General features: G+C 37.8%; 1 protein-coding gene across 3 annotated transcripts in view; it reads left to right on the top strand.

Moving 5' to 3' along the window:
- LOC5569603 overlaps positions 1–23,160 on the top strand; it is a 61,243-nt gene extending 38,083 nt beyond the window's left edge. For 2 of the 3 annotated variants that reach the window (XM_001652833.2, XM_021842797.1), the window contains exons 4-8: positions 14,496–14,602; positions 14,878–17,298; positions 17,577–17,744; positions 17,932–18,057; positions 21,372–23,160. In XM_001652833.2, coding sequence (XP_001652883.2) covers positions 14,496–14,602; positions 14,878–17,298; positions 17,577–17,744; positions 17,932–18,057; positions 21,372–21,692 — 3,143 coding nt within the window. In that variant the 3' untranslated portion in view covers positions 21,693–23,160. The remainder of the gene's footprint in view (positions 1–14,495; positions 14,603–14,877; positions 17,299–17,576; positions 17,745–17,931; positions 18,058–21,371) is intronic. The other variant, XM_001652834.2, reaches the window with a different exon arrangement.
- The last annotated feature ends 252 nt before the right edge of the window (positions 23,161–23,412 follow it).

Here is a 23,412-nt window from a genome sequence, read left to right as displayed (position 1 = left end):
AAACATGCCTAGCTCTCTATTACTCAATTCGAATAATTTAAATGGTTGTTTTTGTCTCCATTCAATAGAATATATGTATTACCCTTATATTACGGCGAATATGTATAATACTACACTAGATCAGCACTATATAACGGTAAAATATTGATGTAGCTATGTAAAACGGTACTCAATAAGCCAAAAAACAAGTTATTTTTGAATATTTAGAGAAAAAATCACTTTAGGGGCAAAAATGTCAGTTATTCCCCCACTATATTTCAAAAACCACTACTGGTGCCTCATTTTGGTTTATTATTATGATTTTAATGATGATGATTACATTTTTATAAATTTCACTCCAAAAATTTTCGTTTACCAAATAGGTGGCACACTTGCCCCAATAAGTATAGATTTCAACCAAACTGGATTTCGTATGTAGAACTAAATACTTTTTTCGTTCAAATGCCACAATAACTTACACATTTGAATAGTTTCACGATCTACAGTACATAAAAAAAATCTGTTAATAATTTACCTTTTAGCATGCTATTTAGAAACAACGAAATCTTATAAAAATTCACTTAAATTTGGTTGTCTTTGCAAAAGTCGATGTAAATACGTAAAAAATAGAGCAAATTTCATCATATTTTGATTATTGTATTGTGAACTATAAGGGAACATATTGCTAAGCTTAAATAGAAAATATATATTGTAGTTTTTATAAAAAGCAGGGGTGGCACACTTGCCCCAAAGTCCGCTACCCGAATGGTTTTGAGACTTATCCGTCGTTTCTTGGCATTTTGCGCTCTAGATTTGGCGAGATTGGCATACTTATATTTGGGCAAATTGTCCAGCTGAAATCTATTGGGATCGACTTTAAACCTAGCTTTCAGCCCCTCGCCTCGCTTGAGGAAGGGCTTCGTCGGAACTTTCTTGGGGGGTGAATCGGGTAACTTATCCCTCCGTTTTACTGGTTCCCTCTCAATCTCCTCGTCACTTTCAACCGGAGGTTGTTCCCTAGTGCTTCGCCTCCATTCCCCTGCCACTTTTCGCTGCATGTTGGTCTGTTCAAATTCCGAATCGTCCTCGTCACTAACATCCGGTATAGGGTCATTTTCCCCTCCCCCGTGATTCAGCCCCAGAATGACGTACATTTTCTGCTGTTACTGGCTCAGCAATTCCCGCTGGGCCATTTGGTTCTGCAATAAAACGCGCTGCTTTTCCTGTTTCCATTGCTTAAGCTGTTCCAACCGGGCCAGGATACTTCACGGCGAGCCGGACTCGCACATAGCACAGGTGTCCCCCGCGGACGAAAATCCGGCTTTTTAAAAATCAAGAAAATACGGACGAACACTTACCGAACTGCAGCGGTTTAAAAAACGGTTGTTTGTTTACTCGCGGTTGTGATCGTTGCGATCCGCCGTGCGAGTTGTGCCTCGCTAGGGGTGCTCAGATACAATTCAGTCATTCGATTAAAATAGAGTCGGCACAAAAACCCCTGACTAACATTCAAAGAAGGCCCTTTTAACATCGGTAAACACTGGGAGGGAGAAACCGATACGAAATTTATGTACGTCAAGGTGAGCCGAGATTCTGCTGTCACGAACTGTCTCTGTGAGCCGAGATTTTGAATAATGGACAAACATTTTATGTCACTAAACGAAATAAATTGGTCTGGGAAGTATTTGAACACAATCGGACTTTGGCATATATAACTTGTTTATCCATTTTGAAAAACTGACTCTAAAATCGGTAAAGTTTAAACAACCATACTAAATAACTGCATATCACAATACACACTGAAGTCGACAGCAGCTGTAAACACTTTGAATTATTTACATTTACAGTCTTCCACCTAGTACATATAGAACATACACGGGAAAAAATTCTGTAGTAAAAATAACTATTTTAGCTGACTACGCCCATTCTTAAAACTACCATGGAAATTTAGGCCAATTTACTATGTTTACGGTATACCCCACCACAGTACTGGTACATTTGACAGAAATAATTTACAACAATCTAATTCCGACTACAGACATGGTAAAATCAAGCGCATTTCTGGTCTGCTGAAAATTGCCGGTGCGAGCGCTTATGTTAACCCCCTAAAATGGTAGTTTTTACCGCACAATTTTTTTGCGTGTACTAATGTACAATTTTATTTTGCTTTGGAAATTGGTTACTCACCATACTCACAAAGAGTAACTTGCTCACTCACCCGAGAGTAATGACGTCATACTCACTGCGAGTATCACTCTTTACGTGAGTAATACTCGCAGTGAGTTATGACGTGATACTCTCGCGTGATTAGAGTAAGGAATGAGTGACTCACAGCGTGAGTATTACTCGCTATCGAGTACGAGAGTGAGTATTTTTTTACTCGCGAGCACGAGTTTCCCAACACTGATTTCAGCCGTGCACTCTTTCTTGTGCACGAAAATAGCGTGTATGGACACAGCAGGAATGTGCATTTGTGTTGGCATTTCTAGAGCAACAGTGGCGTTGTATAGGTAAAATCTGGTTCACTCCAATTTGTGCACCCGAGAGAGAAATTGCCCATGACGCTCGCATTGGTTTGCAAGAATTGAGAAAGCGCGCGCAACTGGCGTCACGACGTCTGCTGTTGGAAGACAAAGCGTCAACGCCATACATGCTTTGTGTGTATGAATGTTGCATGGAGCTTCCAGGTGTCGCGCGATAGTAGGCGCAATATTGATTGGAACCAAAACTAGATGTTATAAACATATTGGCCAAATTGATTATGTTTTATCTTATTGAATACACAAAATTTATGTGACTTCGAATTGATTTATAAACTATGTGTGAATATAGTTTTTCTTGCTCAATAGACCGACAACTGATAAATTGCTGTAGGCGTAAAGCGGGTTTCAGCGTTCAACAGTCAGTCATCATTTCACTTAAAAGCTTTGATGTATCAACAAAAGTATACAAAGAGATGTACCAGCGCTGGACATCGGTGAAAAGCTAAGATATCGTGATACAATTGACAAGCTGTAAATAATAAGAATTATTATATAGAATAACAACGTTAGGAATAATGGAGATTCGGAATTTCGTGAAAGCCACAAAATCCACGGAATTTATCCTTCATCGCGAAACTTGGAAAATAATTTACGCGTTATTGTTGAATTCTGAAGGTTTATATGATAATCTCAGAAAAGTTCATATTTTTGCTCATAAGAATGGTTTATTTATTTGTAAGCCGAGTTTCATATAAAAAAATGTGCTAATCGTTTAGTTTCAAGTTAAACGTCTTTCTTCTTGCTTTAAATTTTGTATTGATAATATGATATTAAACTTATTATCTCAGTTCGCAAAATACGAAAAATGCTTGAAATCTACGCATATAAAGGTCATTTTTACTGTAAATATACATTTTTATGTCTAATATTATCAAACTATGGGACCGCGATTAATACGCAAAATTTTTCTTTCATCGCCTTGATATCAGCGAAAATTTGAGAATTTTTCTTGTCCCTAAACATTGTATATTGGAATCATCCAAAATTCTTAAAACTTACAATTAGTGATTGAAACGAAGAAAATAAACAAAAAATACGTTCAATGAGCAACAAATATAATAGCTTCCAGACACTTCAAGATTGCATACAGTATTGGAAATTACACTTTAAGGTGTTAATAATAAGAAATTACATTTTAAGCTGAAATACATTTTAAAAAATCAATTGAAAAATTCGTATTCATAATTCAAAATAAACGGTTTGTGCGAGTCAGTGCACAGGTAATCAAATTCCTCACGGGACGCCTCTGGTAGATGTACCAATAGTGGAGGTACTAGGCACAATTGAACTTCATTTAACCGCCTAAATTCAAGAAGCGCAATTAATGTACATGTTAATGTTGTAACGGGAAGTAACAACCATTGACTTTATGAGAAAAATGATTTCATCGCAGTAATCCACGGCATGTCAGTGATAAACAATACCTCCACTATTGGTACACTGTTCTTTTAGTTGCGGTATGTTTTTAATTTGTGTTCCTATAGTTGCGGTATCCGTTGTTTTCTTATGGGATCCTCCACTATAGGAACACTTTACCGCAACTATTGGTACAAGCAAGAACAGTTTTAGCAATTTTAGTGATATTACATCAGTTTTAAAGCAATTTGAACGCTCTTTTCAACTATTCCGTGTACAACAAGCCAATACGTTGATTGGCAGTATCGGTACTGTGGCTAATGTAATAAAATCAGTGAAAACTGCACTACCGCAACTATAGGAACACCAACAACTAAGGGAACACTTACCCTATTACTTTTAAGTAAATGAAAATTTATCATATGTGAGTCAAAATTTACTCTTCAAATTAGAACCAAAAACATGTTGAAGAAAGCACCGTTTTGTCTCAAATTTCGAACAGACTCATAATTCAAGCTCTCGGTTTTTGTATGGCAATTTGGTTGAATGGGGTCCTAAAGCCCTGTCCCAATTTTAGTGCTAAACGCTTAAGTTTAGGCCAAAACTACTCAATTTTTTAATGTTTTCCTTTTTTAAGGTCCAAATCCATTTTTTTATGTTTTGTTTAGATTTTGTCACACCCCTTGGCTTAAACACAAATTTTGGGTGTATTTTGTTTTCCGTGTCCCTTCCGAAATGTCAGATAGGAACAACCCCAGTGTTAAAACTAAAAGCCTTGTGGTATTTTGGTCGACTAACCGAACGCCAAACATGATCAAAAGTGTCAATGTTCATTTATGGACCCAATGTTCAGATTCAAATTCAAATATGATATAGCCGTTATTTGAGCGGAAAAAATGCTAAAGTAGTTGCAGTAACATGCTCTTTCGTGTTATTAAATAAAAACAAGATTTCATTAAACATTTTAGGACCCTATTGTTTTGTATCGCTGAAAATGTCAAATAACCAGGAAATGGCAGTCAATTGCAATTCAATTTTAACATCTTCTAATCTATTTTATACTTCGGGAGTTGTGATGACTCTCTAGTTCCAGGTCAGTAAAAATAGCTTAAATAAGTTTATTTGCAAAATTATGTATTTGAATTCGATTTATCCGTGCCGTTCGGAATTTGAATCAAAGTGTTAGGAATGTGAGACAGGATAGACGCAGCGTTCTACATTTGAATCAAAACATTGTTTCATAATTTTACGTTGAAACAATACAAAACAAGTTTAAATTAACATTTTTATCGGCACACCCAACAGCTAACAGTTAGACCTTGCCAAGATATTAACATTTTCACAAATATCAACTAATTTATGCCAATAAGACGCATTTGAAGTTACTGCTGGCCTTAAGTGTTCGGAATATGCGACAGAACGGTATTCTACATTCGTTAGCGAGATATAGAACATTGAGATGTGGAGAGTTGAATGTAGGAGTAGGTGGGGCAAAGTGAGCATGTGAGGCATGGTGAGCACTGCCACATTCCCAAACACTATGAAGCCAATTCTACGTTATGCTCTGTCGCCACCGCTGCACATTGGTCCCAAAGCCATATCTAGGAAGACAAAAATGATTGCGCCTAAACCGTCAATTTTAGATCTAAGGTGTCTTTGGCAAATTAGGGTGGCCCACATGGTTTACGAGATCAGCACATAAACTTTTATTCTGGCGCATTTAGGACTACACAATGTTCTACAATGTTTTAGAACATCCGATTTGGAGCAACTTTGCCGAAGAACCCAAATTTCTATCTCTTATGGTTCGCGAGTTATGATTTTTTTTTACAAAAAAGTTAGGGTGGTACTGAAAAATCAGTTTTTTGTGATAATTTCTCGCAAAAACTTTGTTCCGAGTACTTTTAGAACTTTTGATTGCGCAACTTTTTGCCGAGAAAACTACTTTTATATCTCTTATGGTTACAGAGTTATCAAAAATTTTCTTCGAAAAAATGGTTGTTTTTAAATGCCGATATCTCCGAAAGGCGCAAACGGATTTTCAAGCTTTTGTTGCCATTGGAAAGATTATCTCTTTCTCTGTTTATGGCGAAAAAACTTTTTTTTTTGTTTTTTGTTTGAAAAGATTGACGAAATTTTGAAAATAATATGTTTTTAACAGAAAATTTTCCATAACTCGAAAAATAATCGAGATAGTTCTTTGGTGCCTTCAACAAAAACGTGCAAAATTGAAAGTTCTGAAAGTGTTTCATACAAAGTATTCATAAAAAATCAACACTTCAAGATATATTAGCTTAGCTTAGCTTAGACTGACTACACATATCAATGGTTGCTATTCCGTGATTGACCGAAGTCAGTGAAAATGCACAAAGAATCAACTAGAAGTTTGACTGGGATTGGCCATAATCTTCTTCAGTGTGCATAATTCAGTGCCTCTATTTATACAGGGTCAATAACGGCGCCGGCCACGTCCTTGCAGTCAGGTGGGATTGAGGGAAGGAATGTTAGTGTGTAACCTTTGCTATTTGGAGACCGTGTTTGCCTCTGCATCTCCACAAAGGTTACTGGGAGGGATGTTTGTTAATGGGGAGGATCGTTGGGTCACAGGATTCACTTTGATAAGCAATTAGACCATGATAAATAATTATTTGTGAGATATAAACATGATTATGCCGACACTTGGGGTGACGAACCATTCAAAGTTTGTTGAACAAATACCTAAATGAAACATTCCTAACACTCCTATTCTTATGCCGACACTTACAGTGACGAACCATCCAAAGTTTGTTGAATAAAGTGAACCTTTCGGAAGTCTACACTTGTAGTGTCCAACCATTCAAAGTTTTTTTTATTACAAAAATAAAGGTAAAAAGAAAGGGGTGTTTTGCATAGCATAGCATAGCATAGCATAAACTGACTGTACATGTCAATGGTTGCTACTCCGTGATTGATCGGAACTGGTAAGAATTGCACTACGATCCAAATGAATAAGGGATGGGAGTTTCCGCTTACTCTCGAAGTGCAATTTTAGCAGATCTAATATTATTGATCAATAACGGCGCCGGCCAAGTCCTTACAGTCAGTTGGGATGGGGAAGGAATGTTAGGGTGTAATGATTGTTGCTTCTAGAGACCGAGAATACCTCTGCATCTCCACAATCACCACGGGAAGGGTGTTTATTAGTGAGGAAGGAAAAGATCTGGGAGTCACCTCTGGTCGGTGATGCGATCCATGGACAAGGGGGAAATATACGACTTGTATTTAAAGCTAGTTTTGTATTTTTGTCTCGAGAAGTTTTTGGAAAAATTACGTCAACATCTATAATGTCGAACAATTCAAAATACGTTTTTATTAATGACGAAAACTGAAAATTACATGTATATATTTTAACTTATATGAAACAGGAATAATGCCGACACTTGTAGTGACGAACCATACATAGTTTGTTTGAAAATTACATATGAGTATTACTGTGCATTTTGTCTCGATATGGTAGAAGTTTTAGAAAATACGTCAACATTCACAATGTCGAACAATTCAAAGGATAATTTTTAATAATGTCAAAAAGAGAAAAATATATGTATATTCAAATTGTATAAGAAAAAAGCATAATGCCGACACCTATAGTGACAAACCATACAAAGTTTGTTTTAATATTACATAAAAGTTACGCTTTCAAGAAAATATGTGTTATCATAAGCATGAAACGAACTCACCAGTTGGCCATCCATTCTCGACTGAACACAAAACTGACACTGACAGCAAAACTTCTTGGCGTCCCGAAAATAAACCGTCTTGCTTGGGCCTTCCCAAATACGTACCCAGCAAGACGCTCCAAAACAAAGGGAAAAGAAAAAAAAAAAAAATCTCCGGCGACGAAAACACGCGCGAAACCGTCAACAAACTCTATCGGACGACGCAAAACCGAACCGTCCTGCTTGGGCTTCTCGAAGCACTACCCAGCAAGACGCTCCAAAACAGGGGGAAAAAATTCTCCGGCAACGAAAACGCGCGAATCCGTCAGCTAAATCAATCGGACGACGCAAAACCGAACTGTCCTGCTTGGGCTTCACAAAGCACTACCCAGCAAGACGCTCCAAAACAGGGGGAAAAAAATTCTCCGGCAACGAAAACGCGCGAATCCGTCAGCTAAATCAATCGGACGACGCAAAACCGAACTGTCCTGCTTGGGCTTCACAAAGCACTACCCAGCAAGACGCTCCAAAACAGGGGGAAAAAAATTCTCCGGCAACGAAAACGCGCGAATCCGTCAGCTAAATCAATCGGACGACGCAAAACCGAACTGTCCTGCTTGGGCTTCACAAAGCACTCTTCATAAAAAATCAACACTTCAAGATATATTCACTATAAACCGGATTTTATATGGTAAAGAAAACGAAAAAAGAGATATTTGCTGGAACAACCGAAATAACTGTATGTAAGGACTGTTCGTTTTATAAAGTGGACACTTTGTTTATACTATATCTTTTTTATTTATTGATAAAATCGTAATCGGTTTTCTGTGTATCGTTGACCTATTATTCTAAAATGCTATGAAAATATAAAATCTTTGAAAATGCTTTTGGTTGAAGAGCTAAATAGTTTTTCCAAAAACTCTTAAAAAGCTGTCCGTCAAAGTTTAACATTATTTTTCGCAAAACAAAAATCCTTATTTTTATGAACAAATTGTATGTTTGTATCCTTTACTATTCTACTAAAGGTAAAGCTTTAAAAATATCAATTATATTCCACCATTCTATGACATTAGGTAACTTTAGTGATTTACCCATTTATGGCCAAATTTGCTGATACACCATCCTTTCACTCCCAGCAAAAGAGAAAAGTAAAAAGCGTGTTCAAAACTAGTTTGGATTACTAAAGAAACTATATTAGTATAAACGAAAGCTAAATCGTGAGATTAAACTACAGTCTTAAGTATAAATTTTACTGTTTATGGTAGTTTTACTAAAAAGTCTCATACTTTTAAAATCATGCATGCATATTTATCGATCTACAGCAAATTGTAAACAGTTTTCTCCGAATTTTTCAATTGGTAATCTCAGAATAACATATTATGAAAATAATATGTGGAAAATAAAATCGATTTTATTACAGAAGTATTGCCAATTTTGATGATTGTCAATGTACTTTGATAGGTCTTCTAAGAATAAAACAATTGTGTTTCTGTTGTGCTTTGAATGTGACGTGGGGACTTACTAAGTAACTCTATGAAGGCGTAAGTTATTTTTCATATCAATACTATATTAGGACTTCCGTCAGGACGTACTTTTACACAAAAAAATTCTACTCATATCAATTCCCATCAAATTTAAAAAAAAATTCTTTAAAAATATACGGGAAAATTGATTTTATTATATCTGTAAAATTGTTGCTCCAAAAATAACTTGATTTTTTCTATCAGGCTTCTGATTGATGATGCTTTCGAAGAACAAGCCTTTTTTGAAAATAGAAAATATAAATTATCGAATTTTCCAGCCAATTTCTTACAATCATTGATTTTGATAACCTCAAAAAATCGACCGATCTAATCGTTGTTCCATATTCGTGTGAAATTTTATTATTTTGGAGAATTTTTATTATCACAACATTGTTCAATATTAGTCGAACTTTGTGCAAAAAACCGATTGAAATTTCATTGATTAATAAGAAAGATACAGCATGCACAAGGTGTCCACTTTATAAAATGAACAGTCCTTAAAGTAATTGAAAATTGAATATATTATGTATTGATATAAGATCGATCACAGTAAGCGAAATCTTAGGAGTTAGGGAAAGTTAATTGCTGAAGCAGTTTTCAAGTGATGTAGGCCCACCTTCTGGTTCGTTACCTTAGACAGAGTTTACGGACAATTTTCTGTTAAAAACATATTACAGGTCGGACTCGATTATAATATAATTATAATCGAATCTTCCGGATAATCGAATCACTAAGAAAAAATGGAAATCTTCGATAAAAGAACATAAATATTATCTTTTTTTTGTTGTTTTATTTATATGATGCGGTGGCGTAGCCAGAAATTATTTTTTAGGAACAAAAGGAATCTTTACAAGAAAACATTTTTTGACCAGCATACACAAAAACCACTTTTTTAAACCCCCTGTTCTTAAATACGTTCAAAACTGCAAAATCATTCATGCTGTGTATTGCAACAGCAAATAATCTCTGATTTATGCATAAAAACTGAAAAACAAGAACATCAAAAATCAAATTCCGGATAATCGAGTCTAAAATTCCGGATAATCGAATCCCGGATAATCGAGTCCCCGGATAATCGAGTCTCCGGATAATCGAGTCCGACCTGTATTTTCATAATTTTGTCAATCTTTTCAAACAAAAAACGTCCTCACAGTTTTTTCACCATAAACAAAGAAAGAGATTATCTTTCTAATAGCGACAAAAAAAAATGAAAATCCGTTTGCGCCTTTCGGAGATATCGGCATTTAAAAACAACCATTTTTTCGAAGAAAATTTCTGATAACTCTGTAACCATAAGAGATAACAGAGTAGTTGCGCAATCAAAAGTTCTAAAAGTGCTCGGAACAAAGTTTTTGCGAGAAATTATCGTATAAAAAGTTATCAAGAAAAAACTAATTTTTCAGTACCACCCTAACTTTTTTGTTTAAAAAAAACATCATTACTCGCGAACCATAAGAGATAGAAATTTGGGTTCTTCGGCAAAGTTGCTCTAGATCGGTTGTTCTAAAAACATTGTAGAACATTGTGTAGTCCTAAATACGTCAACAAAAAAGTTTGTGCTGATCTCGTAAACCATGTGGGCCACCCTAATTTCACATCACTGAAACAAACGTCTGAAAAATATGGAGAAACTTTGCCGAAGACACCATATAACTTGACTTGGCGGTTTAAGCGCAATCATTTTTGTCTTCCTAGATATGGCTTTGGGACTAATGTGCGCTGTAGTAGACGTGATACTTGAATGAAGTGTTGGCGATGTGGTCCACCGCTCGGAATTCGCGTTCTCCGGTTCTCGGCTAGCGTATTTCCTGGATAGCTGCCACGTTCACGCCGATATTCCGCAGGATGTTGTCAGGAGCCCAACACGCGCGGGTTCATTCAAAGTTCTCACGTTCCAAGATCCAACTTTCCAATCGTTGTCCTTTATTCGTTGCCATGTCGGTTGCCGCAAAATCAATCCGTTTGCTCTACTTTTGTCTTGGTGAAGAATCTTCGATAGGCCACCTAACCAGGATTATGCTACCTACATCGTGCTAGAGGGGCTGACACGATACAGCATTGTCCGTTTGTTCTTTACATGATGACCAGGGTCATAGCCATCACAACCATCCACCTTTATCAGGGCTTCGGACCTGTAACCTCGCCAACAATATTTCGACAATTCACTCGGTTCCTGGCCGCTTCTCTTCATCCTCGACTGCGACCCACGCTCTCCAGGTCCTGGTGCACCTGGCCAATCCACCTAGCTCGCTGCGTCCCACGCCTTCTTGTTTGACCGGATTGGTAGCGAACACCATCTTTACAGGACTGTTGTCCGGCATTCTTGTAACATGCCCTGCTCAGCGTATACTTCTAGCTTTAGCCACCTTCAGAATTTTGGGTACGCCGTAGCGTTGAGCGAGCTCGTGATTCATCCTTCGCCGCCACGCGCCGCCGAAGATCATCCTTAGCACTTGGCGTTTGAAAACCCCAAGAGCTTACAAGTCCTCCTCGAGCATAGTCCACGTCTTATGCCCGTAGAGGACTACCGGTCTTATGAGCGTTTTGTACATCGTGCATTTGGTGCGGAGGTGAATCTTTCTTGACCGTAGTTTCTTCTGGAGCCCATAATAGGCACGACTTCCACTGATGATGCGCCTTCGTATTTCCGGACTAACATTGTTGTCAGCCGTCAGCAAGGATACGAGGTAGACGAACTCGTCCACCACCTCGAAGGTATCTCCGTCTATTGTTACACTGCTTCCTAGGCGGGCCCTGTAGGGGTCAGTTCCGTCTACACGCATGTACTTTGTTTTCGACTAGAGATGGGCGAACCGTTCCCGAACGGTTCAAAAGAACAAGTTCTTTGCGTTGAACGAATGAGTCATAGTTCTTTTTATGAGAATGGTAGTTCAGCAAGAACGGTCTACTGAACGCAAACCGGGAATGAACGAAAACAATGAACGTGTGGAGCAGAGTACCGTTCGGTAGGATGCATTCATTTCACGTTCTCAACAAACGAACGGCATAGAAGAATATCAATATTTTTATATAAAATCATTCAAGATAGTTTCGAAATAAAATGAACTTTGTTCAGTTTGGATTCAATCCAAATATTGTAATCAATAATAGAATCATATATCAGCAGAATTTTTTTTTCGTTTGTTTATTTTATTTTTGGATCGATTATTATTAGAGCGAAAACAAAACTAAGTTTCAAAAGAACTAAAGAACTGTTCAAAAGAACTAGTTCACTTTCGAGAATGGAACGAACTGGAACTGTTCATCGAAAATAACTATTTTGCCCATCTCTATTTTCGACGCATTCATCATTAGCTCGACTCTTGTTGCTTCGCGTTTCAGGCAGGTGATCAAATCTGTCACCGTTTCAAATATTCTCCCAATAACAGCCATGTCGTCCGCGAAGCAAACAAATTGTCCGGATCTCGTGAAAATCGTGCCTCGACTGTTAAGTCCGGCTCTCCGCATGACATCTTCAAACGCAATATTGAACAACAGGCACAAAAGTCCATCGCCCTGTCGTAGTCCCCGCCGAGACTCGAAGGAACTGGAGTGTTCGCCCGAGATCTTCACGCAGTTTTGCATACCATCTAATTTAATCAATCTTGTGAGCTTACCGTGAAAGCTGTTCTCGTCCATGATCTTCCATAGCTCTACAGGTCAATACGGCATATGACGCCTTGAAATCGATGAACAGATAGTGCATAGGGACCTGGTACTCACGGCAGAGAGAATCTGGGATAGCACTTTGTAGGCGACATTTAGGATAGTGGTTGCACGATAATTTTCACACTCCTGTTTGTCGCCCTTTTTGTAGATAGGGCATATAACGCTTCCACTTCTCCGGTAGCTGTTCTGTTTCCCAGATTCTGACTATCAGCCGAGGCAGACAAGCGGTCAACCTGTCCGGGCCCATCTTCATGAGTTCGGCTCCGATAACATCCTTACCAGCGGCCATGTTGTTTTTGAGCTGTTGAATGGCAGCCTTAACTTCCCCCATCGTGGGAGCTGGTTGGTTTCCACTGTCCGCTGTGCTGACGTAGCCATCGCCTTCGCTGTCCTGACCTTCTGTGCCTGTGATCTCTGCACCATTCAGGTGTTCATCGTAGTGCTGCTTCCACCTTTCGATCACCTCGCTTCCGTCCGTCAAGATGCTCTCATCCTTATCCTGGCACATTTCAGCTTGCGGCAAGATGCCCTTACGGGATGTGTCGTTAATGGCTGCTTTGACTGTCCTCCAGCAATCCTCAAGAGGGATCCTATTGAGCTCGCCCTCATTCGGCAACGTTGTCTCAAGATGCTGCGCGTACGCACTGACACAACGACATCCGGTTGTTTCAACCGCGCTAGATTGTACCCAGGCAGGCGTCGGTACCGTGCATCGTTGATGACGGATAGTTTTGGGGCAGTTTCACCATCACCAGGTATTGGTCGGAGTCAATGTTAGCGCAATGATAGCTTCTGACGTCAGTTATGCCGGAGAAGTGCCGTCCATCGATCAAAACGTGGTCGATTTGCGATTATGTCTGCTGAGGTGATCTCCAGGTGTACCGATACGGGAGGCTGTACCACTTCGTCGAGTTTCTAAGGTAATTTATGAAATAAATTCTGGCAAATTTGCGAATACCTTCTCGTCATAATCTGCTGTATGATGTATTGAATAAAGTTTGATTGAAACCCATGATGGATTTCCAACAAATCTACTGAAAGAATTGTTGGTAGCAGTTTTAGAGCAAAATCCTCTGGGGTTCATAAAAAATCGAACACGACCGAAACTTCTCTAAAAGTTACGCTGCAATTTCGTCAAAAAGTTCAAAAATGTAGTTGGATACAATTTTCTGAAATTGACCTTAAAATTTCAATAAAGACGCCAGACAGCAATTCTATCCAAAATTTCTTTTGGGATTCTTTTCTTTTTTGTTGTTGATTTCTTAAATGCCAGATGTTGTTTTTTAGTAAAAACGACAACCCTTTGAACTTTGTCGGTATTTTGAATAATGATGATTGTGCTGGTCCTTAAACAAGAGAGAAAGAATTTTATATTTTTATATTCAATCATTCTTCGAGATGCTTTTTTTTCATTTTAATGAAGTACACAAAAAGTGCCATTTTAACAATAACGTCTTTGATTTTAATATTTTCCCGCCCACGAATTTTTCTAATGCTTCTAAGAAATCATTAAAATCACAAGTTTTGGAACAAATAAATATTACCTAAATTTGTTTATGTTAAATTCGTCGAATGGTGCTGTAGAGATGGTGGATAAAGTAAATTTTGGCGTGATATAATTTGTGTACCATCCCTTTTTATGTTTCTAAGACCCTAATATTTTATCCTAGGAGTAATCAAAATAACTGCTTGCCAGTATGACAAACTAATTTCGGTTGTTTCATCCATAGGTTCGAAATTTATCGACACACGAACATTCACGAGACCGAAGAAAAGACTGGACTCTACATTCAATGCCTCAAACGCATCCGCAGAAATTATGTCCTCCCTGCAAGAAGTAAGTACTTTCCCATGAAAACTTTATACTTAAGGTGAAGATGAATCGAAGCCAAACCTTAAATTTTCAAGAGTACAAATCTGGAGAACCGAACACCCGTTTGAGCTGAAAATTTTATCGATTGGTCACCACCAGATAGTGACCAATCGTTTAAGTTTTCAGCTTAAACGGATGTTTGGTTCTCCAGATTTGTGCTCTTGAAAATTTGAGGTTCGGCTTCGATTCAAATTCAGATTAATAGTATTTTTTTCTAACAACTCCCGTACTCTTTCAAGACCCCCATGAAAGCAGCCTCCCCGCTAATGAATCTACAAATTGGTGGTCTGGTGACGATGAGTTCCGGTAATTCTTCTCTCAATACCAGCCAGATGATGCAGAGAAGCTGGTTGAACGATGTGTCCCCGCCGGGTTCCATCATGTCTTCGATGGAGTTCTCCATCAACGACAAGATGGGCAGTAGTCTCATTACCAGCGGGGATTTCACCAACGTTAGCTACCTGTTGAATGCCAACGGGGGTGATGAAACCCAGCAGCTCAACTCCCACAGTAACTACGACGGCTATAAACTGGCAGATGTGATAAAAGATCGCAAGTTCCTGGAGAATTTGTCGTGCTTCGAGGATAGCTCTATGGCCAAAGATTTGGCGATATCGAAAACGGATTTGAACGGAATCGAGGAAAATTTGTCCGGGTTCAGTACAATGCAGAATTCGCTGGAAAGCGTTACAAAAAGTGCGGAAGGGCGAGTGTCCGATGTAACAATGGTGCTAGGGAATGGGAAATCGGATGCAACCTTCGAGATGGAGGCGACGGAAGCAGCTCCAGTAGGTTTGAAAAAGTTAAATGGTACTTTCGAGAGGCGACGCAATTTCGATACATATAGAAAGCCAAAATCTAGTCTAAACCGTACATTTGATGCATTACCAAAAGTTGAAGTTGGAGAACCATTGCTGGTGAGAAACGGGACGTTTGACGCCGGTAGTAATGATAAACCGTTGGATGAAACCTTTGGTTTAGTGGACAATTGTAATGATACGTTTTCGCTCAATCGAACTGCTAAAATCAATGGAGATGAGAGGCAACTTAATCAAACTTATGAATACTGCGAGAAAGAGTCCCCCAACGTTGCTCTTTTGAATCGAACTTTTGAAAGGCCTAGAAATGGAACATACGTCGAAAGTGAGGCTAGTCCGAATCCAATCAATGCGGGTAACAGTACTCCTAATGGGACTTTTGAGGTGCCGGCAAAGAACGAGAACAACAGAGACTCGATGGGTTTAGCTCAGTCGACTCCGTTTGTACAAGTGCCTAGAGCAAAGCGTATTAGTGATATAAGTCAGTATGAAGTCAACGTTTCCCCAATATCGGCCGTTCGTGGTCGGAGGTCTGAGGGTGCAAAACTAAGTCGGAATCTGGAGAGTGAAATTGCTCTGGAAACTGATGATTTCGATGTGGAGTTCCGTCGACTTCCGGCAACTCCAAATTCAAAGACTGAAAATGGTTCGCATCTATTGGAGAACGAAAAGCGAATATCTCTGCAGCAATTCGAGGAGTTTGAAAAGTCTGTAATGGAAAGCGAACAAAATGGTGTAGATTTTGACGAAATGCTGAATTCTCTCACGGATGTGAAACGATCAATGGACAGTGTCAAATTGCGCCAATCGTTGGATAATATCAAAAAACGTCATTCGCGAATCAATTCGGAGAAGCAACAGGACGAACTGCGAAGACGAGGTGACATGAATGATTCTTTATCTTCACCTATGGACAATAAGCTGGCAGATTCGATGATTAGAAGTATGTCATCATCCAGTGGAAGTGAGCGGTTGCTGAACCGTAGAAGCCGATACAACGATGATGTCCACCTTACTTTGTCCCCGCAGCAGCCAACTGTGCAACCGAACAAGAGTATAGATGCTACTTTGCCAGATGTAGAGCAGCAAACGAACGAACCAAATGCGACGGAGAGCGTAGATCCGCTTCCTACAGCCAACGAGGTAGGAAGTAGTGATAGAAAAAACCGTGATCGATTCAAAACGATACGCATCAATAAGAGACGCGAAGAAGGAATGGTCATAGTACCGGGTCCAGAGGAAGTGGATGACAGTCTGCTTGAATCGGCTTCTCTTCCGACGGAGGAAGAGCTGCCCGGTTCACCTGCAGTAGCTAACAGTGCCTTTAGCCGTGTGGATTACAATTCTCCGAAAGAATCGCGACTTTCTTCCGCCACAAGCAATGAACAGAATAAGACTGAGGAAGCGGTCTTCAAACGACCGCAGGGTATCCCAAAACCCGAAAGCAAAGTACGATCATTATCTAAACCACGATACTACGGTGCTCCAGGAAGTGGTATCGGTTTGGCGAAGAAAGAGCTATCTCTTCCGCTGAAATCAAGCTCTACCGACAATCTTGAAAATGATCGACCGAGTTACCACCAGCCGCAGTCTCCCTCGCACCTTCAGAGACTATCATTGGGTGGTAACAGGGTGGGAGCGGTTGAAAGTGGCAGAAAAATCGGAGCAGCAGGTTCAGTACAGTCGAACCTGAAATCGCCGATGGGAACCAAATCAAAATCGTACCACAATCTGTATTACAACCAAAGCAATCATGGTGGATCGAATAGTAATCTTAATCGGATTCCTACACCGCTGGGATTGTCCGCACAGAAACTTTCGCACAATAATAGCAATACTGAGGTAAGCAAGCATGCCGAAGAATTATTGTACTTTGATGAACATTGCATTTGCATTTATGTAGCATTTCATTCGATTGTTTTTGAAAACGTTGAGTATCATTGTTGGCATGATAATTTTGTCTCATCAGTTCATAGTATATTCATTTGCCGAATTTTTTCTAAACATTACAATCATCTACAATTGAAAATTAAGAAGGCATTCCATCTCATTGAAGTGACATGCGTAAATACTTTTCATTCGTTTGATTTTGACTAACCCTTAATGTATTGTTTTTATAGCTGAAAAATAACACTTCCAAGTTGCAGTTGAGTCTGCGACCGCCACGTGCCAGTTCATTGGTGCGGCCCGGTACAACAACACCAGCGACGTTGAAAAATTCTGCGCCCGAAATCAATACCCGGAGCAGAGAACTGAATCCTAGCAGTATTACCACGACAAGTTCTAATGTACGTTTTGTTTCATTTCGCCTCTAATTATCATTTCTATCTTTGTTCCATTAGTGATACTAATGTTTGATTAATAATTATTTGTATTTTTCGTTTGCTGCCTTAATTGAAATTTCTGTTAGAATGCTCTTTTTCAAATCAAGTTTTAGCAAACAATGACAGTAACATGCTTTAAATATGTTTTCAGCTATCCGGCGTACATATGCGGGCACCGAAAGCGGGTTCTCGGCTAGGGTTAGTGCGACCTTCGTCCGGTTACTTTAGCTACAGCTCACAGAAAAAACCTGTAGACTCAGACACAGAATCAATCAATGTGAGTATGATTTACAATAGTTTCCGTAGAGGGTCCTAGATGTTGTTCCTTTTAGCCGTTATTACTCCGCCATTATACAACTATATAAGCAGGAAATGAAAGGAATCAGAATTTGAACCGTAGACATTTTAAATCGAATGTACATAGGATTTTTTCTCGGTAGAGTTTAGTATTTGGGTTATATTTTCATAATCGGAAAGTTTTAAAATATTCCATTGGTGAAATTTTGATTTTTTTACCTTTTTAGCCATTTTTCATACTAAATCCCATGAAAATCAAGTTTTCGACGCATTCACCGATAGAATATTTTAAAACCTTCTGATTATGAAAATGTAGACCAAATACTGATTTCTAGAGAGAAAAAATCCGATGTACGTTCGATTTTTATAATCATCTGGTTCAGACATAGCGTGCGACATACATGCATAAAACTTTAGTTTTGCGGATATCTCAGGATCCTGACCACTTAGAATGATAGCGTCTTCGTAAAAAATGTTTATTCTAGCCAAGAGGAACGTAATTCACTCACTAGTGTCGTCCTGCCTTACTGCCTAAGACGTAATTTTTCTGCCAAGTTTGCCAAAGACATCATTTTTCTAAGTGGTCAGGATCCTGAGATATTTGGAAAACAAAAATTGTATGCTCACTAGCGCCACCTGGTGGAAAAATCTCGAATTTCATGGCTTTTATAGCGCTTGATTTGCTGAACAATTTTGCCGAAGACGTCATCTTTCTAAGTAGTCATGATCCTGAGATATACGCAAAACAAGAATTTCATTCTTACTAACGCCACCTGGAGGCAAAATCTACGATATCATGGGTCAAACAATGATAGTCCTTGAGCTACTGAAAAACTTTGCCAAAGATGCCATCTATCTAAGTAGTTAGGAGATGTCAAAAAAACATAATTTTGATGCCGATTAGTGCCGCCTGGTATCGTCATCCGGATTTCAATGACCACCGTATTGTATTTGTAGCCCTTAATCTACTGAACAATTTTGCTGAACATCACGATACTCTATTTTGATTACTTTTTAAGATATTGATCATTTTTAAAAACAATCGTTAATCTGAATTTCGGTCTTGAAAAAAACCGTCGTTGACAAACGTTGGAGTGTACATGGTTCATCACAAAACCGTAGACTCCTCCCTCTTCCCTAAAGTAAACGACGTAGGACGGTCGGTTTCGATATTTTGTCCCTAAAGATCTTTTAAATAATTCGACGTTTTGAGATTTGACGTTTTGTCTTTTAAACATAATCAATCTCGAACAATCGTTTTTTTTATTTGCTATTTTAGCCAACATGAAAAAATAAAAACTTTTCTGTTTTTAGCTACGATTGTTAGTAACGATCACCTGTCTGAAGGCGGAGATGAAAATTGTACGACTTAATTTTGATATTTCCTGAAATAGATTGAATCATGAAGATTTGATAAAAGATATAACCATTGGGAACACGTTTTCAAATTTAAACATCACAATGATTATACCAGTGGCGATTCCCTAACCTCAAATCTACCTGTTCCACGGTTACAAATTCTGGATTTTCAGCAACAAATTAGCATCTAACAAATAGAGAAATGTTAGAAAGGAAAATTACAACCATTTACTTTGTGTTTTATAAACTAAATTTACCGAATTATTCATTTTTAGATTCGTAGAACAGGTAGAAAGTGAGGTTACGAGTCGCCTATGGATTATACATTTTGATTTCATTGTTTTATAGTGTTGCAAAATGACAAAAAAAATAAATAGATTACTTATGTTGAAGTGTTCGCTCAAAATATAAAATAACTATTTATGTTATCGGTTTCATATTGTTATTCTGTTTATATTTGTACAAAATTAGATATCATATTTTATTATGATGTTCGTGATCTTGATCAGAATACTATCTTATTGGGTTTACAATATCAAAATTAGTTTGCAATTAGTTCTCATTTTCTGGTCGGGAGATCTGCACCTTTCAAAACCCAACAAACGCTTTAGTGGAACAACATTTGAACAAATCACTCTGATGCAAATTTCACTACTACTAATGTTACTTAGGGAATCCCCTATTTAGTCTAGACAATTATTAGTAGAGATATAAATCTTGAATTATATCTCTACTAATAATTGTCTAGACTGATAGGACGATTGTAGGGGACAGGCCTGATGTTGTGGTCAATCATTCATTTACATCCGTGGTCACCAAAGTGCGACCCGCACGTGATGTCTGTATCTCTTAAATCTGATAAGTTCCGCATTTTTTTTTTATTTTTTAAAGCCGTTGTACTCCCCAAGTTATTAAGAAGATCAAACTTAATTATTACGAGAACTATCAGAAATAAAAATAACAGGGCTGAGGATCACTGATTTACATATATTCGTCATATCAAAAAATCGTAAACTTTTTTGATGAACTTCAAAGGTTACTTTGGAGCGTGTGATCTCCAGAGTCGATTTCACTGCGGAACACGTTTTTGTCTCAAGCACCAAAATATCGCTATTTACTTAATTAAAGATTGCTGAATCCATTGCCATTTTCAGAAATATCATAGCACGTCTAGTTTTTGAGATATTGGCTGTTGAAAATGCTAAATTTGACTATTTCAGCCAACTTGCATGCAAGTTTGTCAGCTTGTATGGCCATTTATTTGCTTAATTTGCCTCAGAACCCAAACTTCATGTATCTAACAATACTTATCAACTAAGTTCATAATACTTCCGATGCTCAAAATTTATTTTTTGTTGGTTTAGGAATGTATTGTATTTTGCCATATAAGAGAAACGTAGAATTTTGTATGGAGACTGCAAGCATGTAGAAAAAATCGATTTAACCTCAATTTGATCGTAAAATTTCAAACAAATTATATCGAATAGGAAGGTTAAAGTCTTATTTTGCATGCTTGGTAGATTATATCATAATATTTTTAGATAAATCATTGTTTAAATTTGATGTAAACATCAATGAAACCAGTGTTTTATACAATTTTGGTGACCTATAGCTAAAAATTGTGACGTGCTGGAACATTTCTGAGAACGGCATCAGATTCAGCAGACCCAAATCTACTAGAGACACATAATTTGATTCTTGAGACACGCAAAAATGTCATTTTTGTTACGCTGTGTTTCCTTCGGAAGGGAAGGAAAGCCGTTGGCCCTGAGATAAAATAGCACTGGATTAAAATTTTTGTTATTGTGTCATTAAGTATAAGTTTTAATTTTTCATAGTATTTATCATGTAGACAGTAGCGTACCTATTCGTTTGATTTTGAATAGTAATCACAATTTTACATATGTTTTTCACTTTCCATTTCCCCCTATCCAGAGTTTATCATCGTCATCAGCTAGCTCTAGAGGAAGCTTGTACCGTGTAGATAGTCAGAATATAGCTAATAATGTACAAAATTACGCGACCCATAGTATTGAAGACATTAGCGGCAGCGCCAGTGTAATTAACGGTGGAAGCTTAGCGCTGCGGTCCAATCTACCAGTGGAACCAAATCGAACGGCAGTTAATTCGGTCAAGAGCATACCAGCAGCGGGCTTCAGTGCTGTAAAGCCATCAGGTTTAAGGCCCCCTTCAAATCTACGCCCACCGACCGCCCGCAGCGGTCTTCCCCGACCCACTAGTTACGTGAGACGATAGACTGTGAGTGCTGCTAGTTCTAAGTCAGTTTTGTATAGTTTTTTTTTATCGATCAGTTGTTTAGAATCAGCTTGTTCTGAGCGTAATGTATTTTTATCGATGAATGTCTCTTTCGTAAGGTGATATTCGAACAGGGTTAATGCCTTCGTAGCCAATCGTTCATTTCGTTTTTTAAATTGTATAAAATAATGGAAATTATATCAGAATCCAGTTCAGTTTTTGCAGAGAACTAAGTGAATGATATACGATTGAAACGGTCGATTGGGTTATCGATTATCGCAACATGACAATTCGTGAGAAAATATTTGTCTTTGTGAACATCGTATACAGTGTGTAGTCTCTGCAATGTCCGAATATTTTGCATTTGCCGTTGTTACACGTTTTGTACAATTGAGTTTATTTTATAAGTTTAGTGTTCAAAATATATTCTTTATTTCTTTAAATTTGAATCAGATTCGAAGTTTTGTGCCGATTATGTCTATTATAGTTCAGAATCAATCAAATTTTAACTCATTCATTTTGATGCACTGATTGTAAACTATACCTATATAAATATCTATTCTTGTCAGTGTTTTAGAACTGTTCTGAAATAAATATGATTTCGAAAATTTTCAACCCTACTTTAATCAGTTTACTATAGCCAATAGCAGCAATGCCTAACAAATAGTCTCTACAAGCAAAAAATATGCTGCTTATTTATCCGCTTTATCTCCTATTGGCACTCGTGATGACCTATTAATTGCTAGGATTCGTTAACTTAACTGATTTTGCTGCCGTTTTTAACAAATATTACACTACCTAGAATGTTGAAATTTTGTTGTGAACTGCATAATGTACCAGCCATTCGATTGTCCTGAAAAATCGGTTTACAATGTTATAAGATTGTTCAAAATTCCTCCCTCTGCATTTTTAACTATTTGTCGTCGAGTTCTATTATTTAGTTGTTGCGAATCGATCGTCTTTATCTGTGTGATAAAACCAGCGAGCTCTCCTTTTATACATCTAAGCCGTTAATGCTATTTTAGCTTCTAAGTTAGAATAAGTCACCCGAAACCGAATGCAACAGGCAAATTAGTTTTCGTTAGTTTGTTGGAGAGTATTTTCGCTTCCAACATCCAAAACCTTTCCTAGGAGGTATTCGAGAAGGAATTGGTACAATGAAAGACTAAAAGAACTACGAGATTGAGAAAAAAAGTAATAAGCAAAACATTGACATTAAAACATAAACGTATAATAGTGATACTAATGAAACGTTAACTAAGAATAAACGAACATATTAGTTCGCCACACAAAGCGAATATCAATAATCGCAGCCGTAAAACTCGAACCGCTTACTAAGCTAACCACAAATAAATACACAAAAACTGTGAATCCATGATATATGTACCGGCTATCGTTGGATCACTATCACGATCGATGTATAAATATATATCTTGTCCAAGAAATATATATTTATAGACTAGATATAGATCAATGCTGTTCTTTGTTTCATTAGTGATAATTTCACATTCCTTCGTATTTCAAATCCTTTTGATTAGTGAAAAGGAATCAAGAGTAGGTAGACATGAGTATAATGTAGCTTTTAATTCCGTTCTTTTGACAGATACGCGTATTTTCGCTGTTCTTTGTGTCATTAGTGATAATTTAATATTTCTTACACAATTCCTTCGTTTTTATTTCAACAACTTTCTGATTGGAGTAATAGAATCAAGAGTAGATA

Source organism: Aedes aegypti, chromosome 2 (genome assembly GCF_002204515.2).
Source record: "Aedes aegypti strain LVP_AGWG chromosome 2, AaegL5.0 Primary Assembly, whole genome shotgun sequence".
NCBI classification, from domain to species: Eukaryota; Metazoa; Arthropoda; class Insecta; order Diptera; family Culicidae; genus Aedes; species Aedes aegypti.
Note: the sequence above shows the minus strand (reverse complement) of the source record. Positions and strands in the feature narration are given on the sequence as shown.